The sequence below is a fragment of the Pyrus communis genome, chromosome 9 (genome assembly GCF_963583255.1).
Source record: "Pyrus communis chromosome 9, drPyrComm1.1, whole genome shotgun sequence".
NCBI lineage: Eukaryota > Viridiplantae > Streptophyta > Magnoliopsida > Rosales > Rosaceae > Pyrus > Pyrus communis.
Window position 1 is genome coordinate 21,173,815 of NC_084811.1, and position 10,386 is coordinate 21,184,200.

Sequence of the window (10,386 nt, forward strand, 5' to 3'; positions counted from 1 at the left end):
TTTGTGTGGTAGTTGGAAATCTTAGTTTAATTAAGTGTGTGGTGTAGCTTTCATTTGGTTTGCTATAAATACCCAAGTCCTCAAGCATTGTAGATCATCCAAGGAAAAACAAAGCCTAGAGCTAAATAAGAAAAGTTTTGCTAATTAGCTTGTTTTGTGAGCTTTCTTTAAGAGTGTGCTCTATTTTCTTCTTCTTGGGATCATTAGAGTTATCTTGGATACTCTTCTTATTCAACAATTCTTTTATAGGAACAGGATGTCATGATGGCAATGAACATATGTTTCATGTTACTTATTTGAAAAATTTTGTGTGTGCTTTATGTTTTATTCTCTTACAACTTGTTTTCTATATTTCATACCATAAAACTTATTTGAACTTTAAATTTATTTTATGAGATGAAAACAATAAAAATAACTGAGCAACCTACCTTGATATGCATTCTGTATGAATATATATCCAACAATTTCAAAAGTCAAACATTACATGGGCAAAAGCATCCAATTAATAATCCTCCACCATTTCAAAATTAAAAAGTACTTGAGCAAAAGCATCTAACAATTCGTAACTTTTCCAATGTTTTAAAGTTTTAAAAGTACATGATCAAAAGCATCCATTAGTAGGGATGATAACGGTTCGGTTTGAGAACGGAAATGCTACATCTATCCCCATAACCTAAAAAATTAATCATATTCATAACCACAAATTAATCATCAGGTATAATCCATAACCATATCCACCAGGTAACGGATTCTCCATATCAATCTTCGTCAATACAAAAAATATATTCGCTCAATTGAGACATTATAAGTTAGTAGATATTAATTTCGTTATTAAACATTTGATGTATAAAATGATCCAATGAATGGATCTTGTTGAGTATAAAAATTAAAACACTGATGTTGTTGGCTTGTCTTTGATATCTTCCATAAGCACCATTGAGTTCGCATTGATTTTGATTCAAAACTTTACTTTCCTACAAAATGCGACTTTTGTATTCTTAAGGTAATGGTTCGGAGAATAATGGATATACAAATACATACATACATATACATATATACATACATACATACATATATATATTATACTATTATATTATATATAAGTTAGATTGTTTACTACTCGGGTTGGATTCGGTTACGAATATAGTTTGGGGATCCTTATAACCATATCTAAAACCATACCTGAATAACATAGACGGTTTTTCCCCATATCCAAAATATACCCAAACATCCATACCCAAATCCGTTCCATTCGGACGATTATCCACGATTATCGGGTTTAACAGTTAGAATTGTCATCCCTATCCATCAGTTAACTATCACTCTATTTCTATCTTCCACTTGGAGTCTATGCCTGAAAATTATAGCAAGAACAATCACTAGACATGCTAAATTTTCCACAATATTGTATAGCTATTATTAATATATCTCTTAATACCGTATCTCGTGGAGATCTTTGAGCATTTTGAATGATATCAAAAGTTTCATAAGTCGATATGGCATGTCCCTATATCTCTTATTCATATTCATTTGTGCTTCGAAATTAAAGGTGATGGAGACTTCAAAACAGATTCTTCATCTCATGTTTTAAAACCAGTTTGAGGTTCTGTTTTCTTGCATATCAGTTTAATCACCTACATGTATCTTGGTGATTTATAACTGCATATAGGTGATTTCAATCATCTACACATCCATTTTTTGTATATATGATCTTTAGATGATGATAAAAATTATGATCGGTTCTGATTATGAAGTTCATATGATGAATATACATTAATCATAAGTAGAGGCACAAGTAGGAAGAAAGTTGAGGTTCCACAAAATAAACCAATTGGTAATATGGGAAGTAGTCATACTTACTTATAAGCTTAGGTTAAGTCTCTTTTTCCCATCAAAGTGGGATTGTTTCTAAACATGCTCCTCACTATGGTGAATTTTTAAGCCTAACATGTGCACAACACAAACGAGCCGGGTAACGCGAAGTGCGTGTGACTGTTTGGCTTCTAGGTAACTGATCTCCCGTTTCAAACCTAATCTTCGGCCCCGCGTTTTTTCAAAATTTATCCAAACAAGGCCTTCTCAAAATTTAAACAAACAAGTTAGACAGGTTTTGGGATTTCCAAAACTCATTTTCTAATATAAACCTCTCTTTAGACCTTCAACTAAACGGACCCTAAGTCCGTCTCCAGTCAAGGTGTGCTAAACATAGCCGTTAGTTATGTATTAGTTCTCAAAAATTGATATTTTAAAGAGTACTTTAGAGCTAAATTTTTGCGTCTCCAACGGTGCAGTCCAGTGTATCTGTTCATTCTGTCTCAAGGGGTTGCTGGCTATGTAGTAGCGGAACCAATAAAAGAAGCACTCAAAGCCCTCCCGTGTGCAGTTGATGGAAGTGGTAGAGCTACCGAAATTGAAGCAAAATTAACTATTCTTCAATTTGGGGATATCAGGTTTCAAGGGGAAGTCATGAGGAAAACCAGGCTATCTTCTGTGAAAAGGAAGCAGTGCTTGCTGTCTGCGGCGTCAGAGCCATTTGGGTCCAGTTGGAGAACAATTAAACGCTAGCCTAGTGGAGGGTTTATCAAAGTATTGTAGGGTTCCAAGACCTATGATTCGGAAAATTGAGGGAATGCATAAGAGTTATGAGTTGACTAAAGTATGGCAGATCCAAAACTTGTGGTGTAGTCAAACTCGGATTTGAGAGGATTTTAAAAGATTTTAAAATTCTAGTGTAGTCAATTAAAAGATTTTAGAATTCATTCAAATCTAGGTGTAGTCAATTAAAATATTTTAAAATATTTTAAAATATTTTAAAATCCATCCAAATCTAAGTATTCAAAAAATTAAGATTTTGGAGGATTTTAATAAGTTGTGGATTTTGTGGGATTTGAGAGTAAAAAGTATAAATAACCAAGGTAAAAAGAATCCAACCCCACCCTCAAGGATTTCAAATCCTTCCACCACAATCCACCACAATTTATTCAAATTCTTTAAAATCCGTATGAATTTTGTAGGAGTTTTTAATTCTCTTAAATCCTATCAAATCTATCACTTTTAAAATCCTTTAAAATCCTATCAAATCTATCAGCCAATCAACCTCCTACGACTCACAAAAAAAAACTCATTTTTTTAGAAAAAAAGGGGGAGCTACAGTGGTTTGTGGAGAAAATCATCGTTCTTATCCTTCAGCGGGACTGAGGACAAACGTAATCACGTACAGAGAGGTTTGTACGCTATCATGTTGTCCATCGTCTTTTTGGATGGCGTGGTCTTTGTGGCATTAAGAGAGAACAAGTTTCCCATAGTTTGGTTGTCTGCATGAAATACTCGGCCTAGGAGATAATGTTTTGGTCTCGGTCTTACCATTATCTGGAATAGTTCATACCCTAAAGAACAAGCGTTTCATGTATCATGACATTATTTGACCCAAAAAAAAGGGTATCATGACATTGAAGAAGTGTCGTTAATGTTTAAACAAGCCACCCTGTTTATTTTTATTTCCAAATGTTCTTCTTTAAGGACATAGAAAACGTCATGTATGTCACTACAAGCGTCATTGTTCAAGTATAATGACGCAAAAACTATCAATTGTTTGTGATTTTGTATGGGCCTATAAGTCGTGTCGCTCAAATACACTTTTATGTCTATATAGAGTGTGAAAATTATGTATATCATGTTATTGACTCTGTATGGGCATATAAAACGTCTTGTTTCATATTTTTAACAACATACCAAAGTTTTTTCTTTATATCATGAGAAAATTGAAAGTAAGACAAATTTTGAACCAAAGTCTTATACGATCACCTGTATCTTACATGTATAACTCTCGGTATGCAAGATAATATGAAAACATAGAACAAGTTTGTGCTTCCGTCTCCGCTTATTCGGATCAGAAACGGCAATCCCCATGGGTGCGCGGACAACTTCCGGCCAAGATGTTAACAGTAAATAAGTATAGGATGAGAAGAAGATTAAGGTCCTTCCATTTGGACAAAATTGGCAAAACTGGAGTACAACGTTCAGAGCACCTGGCTTTCTGTATCGAACCGGATGCTGTTATACGATGAGCTTCTCGTTTGAATGACAATTTGTCGCCATGCTTGCTTCCTCTTACGCGATGAGCTCTTCAGATGCAGCAATGATCATCTCTACAAATTGGTTTAGCAGTAAGTAAGCTTGTTTCTTCAGTTGCTTTTAAACAAACACTCTTGAGGTAACCCGAACTCCTTTTTGACATGAACATTTTGCCTCCACGGGTCATTATGCAACTTGTAATGCAAAACCTGATTAAGATCCATGAGAGCAAGCAGTCAGCGATTCCATCTTGAAACGTTTCAGAAAAGTAATTCCATGAACTTTATATCAGCTAACAACAAATGTTGAAGGAGAATGGAATCACGATACAGAAACCTCTGCCAAGTTTTCTGGACATTAGCCAGCCTGAACTTTATTTCTGTCTCATTAAATGCCTGCAGAATTCAGGATTCCGAAAATCAGTCAGCTTAACGCCTTCAAACTTCCAATCAGAAGCATCTTTGTACCAATCATAAAAGTAATAACTTACCCGAAGAATATTTATCAAATTTGGAATTTCATCTTCGTGTATCCGGACAGCAAAACTTTCATAGTTGAGCACATTTTCATATGGCAGGAAAATCCCATCCTAAACATGAAGAAACAAAATAGAAGAACCACGAATGTAAGTTATCATCATTTGGATATCATGGTTCGTGATAAAGCATCTAAACACGACAAGGAAAGACAAAAATGCTTAATAACTTGAGAAGGTAAATAACAAAAGAGGGTTACGCGTTCCATAATATGAGAAGATGCGAACAATCACTGTCTAACTAGCATTTTAAAGTAAGTGATGAACTAACAGAATGTTCCGAGACTCCAATAAGACGGCCAAGAAACGAAATAGAGAATTAACAACCTGAATGACAACAGGAATGCACCCTTGCAAAACACAGTCTTCCATACGACCACTCCAACCATCTCCAGGAAATACCCCGCAAAAAATAGAACTGGCGATATCCAAGTGATAGTTTTCAGATCTTAGTGGTGTAACAATCACATCTTCTGCATGTTGTTTTCCGAGTTTCCCTTCCTTGTTAGGACTTGACCCAAATTCTTCTGCCAGTTTTTGTCTGATACCCATGCTATATCTGCATAAATACCCCAAAATCTTATATCAGATCTTCTGTAAGTTGTGCAATATAGTATCGGTAGTTTCTCAGGAAATTGAAAGTCCAAACTACCAAAGAAAATTGCTTTCCACTTTCCAAACAATTTAAGCTTATAAATGTTCTCCAAATGTATAAGAGAAAAATCGAAACAAGTGTTGGCAAGGCACATTCTTAACAGTTTGACAGGTTGTCCACAGAAAAATTAAATTCAACCCACCCACAGTTAGATAAATGAATAGCTCTTTCGTTAACTTACGAAGCTTCTGGTCTTCCATTTGGGTAAGCTGGTCCCAGATTTCCATTGAAGTAGAACAGTGTTTTCCGGTTCTCTCGTGATCTGAAAATAAAGTGTTGAACTGTCATTGATTAATTATCATGGTTGACTAGATCAACAAAACATGGAAAACAAAGGGGAAAGTTCGAAGAATAAAAAATCATGGCAATATGAGTATGCTTTCCATCGGATGTGCACCTGGACCAAAGTTTTGAGCTTAAGGAGTTGACATCCGGACTTTTCCAAGCAGGAAGTACGAGATCTTTATCAGGATCAAAGCAGGGATGGTTACCCCTTTTATCAGAAGAAATATCATTCCAGTTGTCCGCCCAATAAGCTGTCGTTGAATTCTTGTGCTTCGAGTTTGTGTTTCCCCAGTGAACCAGCATCATGCTGCTCCATATCTCCTTGGGAGCATAGCATGCACCTTCATCCCATGAAAAAAACTGCCTTCAGATATGGAGACAACATCATCAGCATGTACACTTTACAAAATGATCTAAACTACGAGAAGATGGAAAAATCTCATTCTGTTCAATTTTTCTCACACTGGCCTTAAGTAATTCTCTCAGTTACATCATACCCAAATATGGTCTCTTCCAGATGAGCGGTTCCAGAAGGGATACTGTTCAACGATGTGATCGTAAGCCTTCCTATAATATTCCAGAGTGAGAGAGCTCCTCAAGCCCTTGTGTTCCTAAAAGTTTCAGTAAGCACATTAGAACAAAAGCCAAATCCGGAAACATTGACTTGGCAAACCCAGGCGTGAAATTGCAATTTCACCAATATATTAATAGTTTGATAAAGCATACCTGCATACTCAAATGAGGAGCATCGTCAGCACGAGTTATAATGCATGAATCAAGTACAGGAACAAAGAAGAAATCTGCTTCTTCACCATTTAAGGTACGATACGGACTAGCTAAGATACTTTCATAAAGTGCCATCTGCAAACAAGCAACAAGACTGATGAATAATCCTAAACATGCTTCGAATTTACAAGTCGACTACCAGTTTCAGTTCAAGTAATACCTGGGCACCGTACAGCTGATCGGTCCACAATGTTGAATTTCGGTCATCATAGATTCTGTTTACACACTCTAACCTAAAGTGACGCCCCTACACCAGAAATTGAGAAAATAAGAAACGTGCTTTGAGGATGAATCAAACAATCATAGTTTAACTAATTGACCTCAAGAAGTAGGCTGTTGAAATCTGGAGGCAAATCATAAACATATATAAGGGGCCTTTTCTTTTTCACCACAGCATTGAGGTTGTCAACTTTCCCTGGGAGATGTGAACTATCAGGAACATCAACCTGAGCAGGCCGAAGCCATTGAGGCCACTCTCTAACTGATGATGCAACGGATGGAATGCTGCAATCAGTTCCGTACCATCCATTGTTACACTGGAAGGTACACTCAGTTAAGTCAGTACATATTGACAAAAGAGCAAATATTATGACATAGTAGTATAGTACACATCTATTGATTAATTACAAGGAATTTGCAAGGAAAAAAATGCAAAGTTTTGGAATATAGTGTCACCAAAATACGTCAACTGGTTTCTTTTTTTGAGTGCCTGCGCAACTTACAAACATGCACCCGCCCCCACTTCTTGTATATCAAGCTTATAGCCTACAGTTTGGTTCCATATGCTGGTAGCATCTTAACCCTAAAGTTGTTGTTCCTCATTGTCCACAACTACGTGTATATGATTACAAGAAGGCTAGCAACAATTTTCCCCCTTTCAAACAAACAACACTTAGCATTCATGCATAAGCAACCAATTGTTACCTGACAAAATCCACCACGGCAATGCCCACGACCAGAGCATTGATTAATACAAGTACATACTGTAGGCACTTCACAAAACCGTCCCCAGAAACCATCATATTTACAATCACATTCCTCTTTGAATTTCACCTTAAGAGCATACGCTTCAGCAGGGTCCACATTACACCATCCTGGTTTGCTACTATTTGTTGTGAAAACATTATCCAGGTCGGCTTTTGCCCAATCAGTCAGTTTCGGTGCACCAGGTTCAGAAGGTAACCTGAAACAGATGTCAGGGATCAGCGGCATGTACAGTGTTTAGTAATTGATTTATTGCTGACGGAAGCCTAGTTTAGATCTGATAAACTTACTTCACTTGAAAGCCACATGACTCTGCCATAGGTCGATTTGGATATTTAGTGCCCTCCCCACAGAAGCACATTGCTTTTGTTGTGTCACAATGTGCGGAGCAAATTGAGACAACCCATCTCCCATATGGTAGATCTGGCGTTGCTGGGTGGTTGCATTCCAGCTGCTGTCTCTCAGAGCATCCTTCCCCTGAAAAATTAGTTCATGTTATAATCACAGAAATGACTCATCCGACAAGAGCAACTAGTTCTGTTTTTCCCGCAACATAACAGACTGTTTAGAAAGAGAAAACCAGAATCTTTGTTCGCTAATCCTTCTTTTTTTTTTTTTTAATCTTGGCGGGCAGGGAGTCTAAATTCTCAGCTAGAATAAGGGAGACGATTGGGAAAACTCTTTGAAAGTGATACAGTGACAAGCTTGTTTCGTTTGTAGTGATGCCACAATTAGAGCCAAACAACAGAAATGGTGAAACTGCAACCTACGGAAATGCTCAATAGCCGGGATAGGGGAGAAAGTAAAGGGAGCTTTGAATGTCTTCTACCAAGTAAAGATATCAAATGTTCCGAAATGCACCTAAAGTTGGTTCTACAGAACATTTGTGCAAGTATTGTCCATAGAATCTCTTTAAAAGATTCACCAATGCATGACATACATGTCTCGGTTTAATGTCAAATATTAGAATTCTTCCATCTCACTGAGCAATGATTGCGAAATATTCGTCATTAAGAATTATTCCATACGTTTTCTACTACTCACTGACAAGTTTGTATTTGATCAAGTTAAAGGAAACAAAGAAGAAGAAATTACACTGACCACTGTATCCATGAAAGCACCGACATTCTCCCAATTCATGGTTACAGACGCCTTGACCGCTGCAGTCATTTTTGCACCGACTACCACCTATAATCTGCCAATGTAATTAGTTAAAGTTATAAACAGATGAATACTCTTCCGATAAAAATTGGTACCAACCTCAACCCTGTAATTTCTGAAGGGATTATAACTAACAAAGGAAAAAGAATTTGCGTGGTGATCAATTTTTATGTCTGGTTTCATATAATGACTTGTGCAACGCACACCCACCCCTCTTCCGTCCTCTATTTACCAGAATCCTCCCATGGCGTTTCTCACCAATATATTCACACATTTAGAATAAAACAGAAATGTAATGTATGAAGTTGTTCTTATTACCTCAACAATGTCAACTTCATTAGAAATTGAATGACAACCAGCAAGCCACCGGCCTATCTCAGCCTTCCATGGTGCACCATGAAAAACAACTGCCTTGTGTAGGTCAGATGGAAACTGACGATCCAAGTCAATAGGTGATTTTACATTTCCCTTTACATGATCCGTAATTGAATCAACCGATCCATTAATTGGGACACAAGAGTTCTGAGCTTGACTGAAGTAAGCAAAAGAAGGGACCAGCGGAAACCAGAACAGATGAACTATTGAAACCAATACAATCGATACCAATGCCACAACAGAAGTAACTGTTGCTATCTGAGACCCTGGGCATTTCCACTTCTGAATGGAAAGCATTATCTTAGAAGACTCTTCTGCTATATCTCCATACTTTTGACCTTCAAGCACCTAAGAAACTAACACAAATACAAATCAGAATCTATAGATATAAGAATCCGTAGATATGAAAAACATCAAAAACCTTTTCTTTTTTTTTCAAATTCTCTTCTTGAGAATTGAACTTTTCAAATCGATCGTGTTAACCCAATTTTTTTGCAAGAAATTCATGGCGTATTGCATTAAACAAATCACTGCAAAGAGAGTAACAAGTCAACCATTCCAAATTCCATCACAGAAATGTAAAAGTCAACCATTACAAATCTTCCATAAGAAATAGAACTTCTCCATTAATCAAACTGTTAACTAATTAATTTTTGTATCCAAGAAACTATAAAAAGTGAGTAATTACGAATGAGTTTTAGCAGATTAGCAATCACAGAGAGCATTGACTGACCTCTTCTCAGATCTACGGTGGAAATTCTGCAAAAACAGAACCTGATGAGCTCAAAGAAATATTTCAATGGAGGGTTCAGATTCAATTCAACGGAGAGAGGGGGGGATAGAGAAATCGTTCTTCTCTTCTGGGTTTCCAGCTAAACCTGCAATATAAAAATCTGAATTCCCCACTATTTTTATAACATTTAGACAGAATTATATACATATATATATATATATATTTATTTATATTGACAGACAGACAAGAGAGCGAGTGGTCCGGCAATTCAAATGCCACCGCCAAGGTTTCTGGGGGAGAAGTTTGAACAAAAGAAAACAAAACACGATCTGGCACGATTCAGTTAAATTGACTGCAATTGCCCTTTTCAGTTGATTTTTGTAGGGTGAGACTGCTGGATTTCCCATGGGTATTTCTGTCAATCTACTTGCTTGCGTCTTTCTCCGGTTAAGTACTCGTTTGTCTGTCTTTTTCCTTTTAAATTTTGTTTCTTTTTTCCTGAAAATATTTCATACCAAAATTAGCATTTCTATTTTCTTTTGTTTCATTTTGTAATAATTTTTGGTGCAGAAAAAATTGTCAAAGTACAGTGACAAGCTCTAGAAAGTAGAAAAGGGGCCAAAAGAGGGGACGGAGATTCTCTCAGAATCTACAGCTAATGAACAGGTAATTTGGACTGTTCAAATTAAAGACGGTCCTTATTCACTTATTTTGTTGGCCCATCTCACAAAAACCAAGAGTTCATTTATCTTTTTATCTCTCTTGAGTTCTATTCCTTAAGCTCCGAATTGGGAGGTC

At 36.6% G+C, this 10,386-nt stretch overlaps 1 protein-coding gene across 1 annotated transcript; it reads right to left on the reverse strand.

The window, feature by feature from the left end:
• Positions 1 to 3,657: 3,657 nt before the first annotated feature.
• LOC137745608 (uncharacterized) lies at positions 3,658 to 9,855 on the reverse strand. The gene is given in 14 exon segments (XM_068485583.1): positions 3,658 to 4,469; positions 4,565 to 4,663; positions 4,937 to 5,168; positions 5,446 to 5,526; positions 5,662 to 5,909; positions 6,047 to 6,160; positions 6,276 to 6,410; positions 6,496 to 6,582; positions 6,656 to 6,871; positions 7,260 to 7,518; positions 7,610 to 7,796; positions 8,421 to 8,514; positions 8,799 to 9,211; positions 9,589 to 9,855. Coding segments are annotated over 13 exon segments (2,391 nt in total). The 5' UTR covers positions 9,153 to 9,211; positions 9,589 to 9,855; the 3' UTR covers positions 3,658 to 4,184.
• Positions 9,856 to 10,386: the final 531 nt, after the last annotated feature.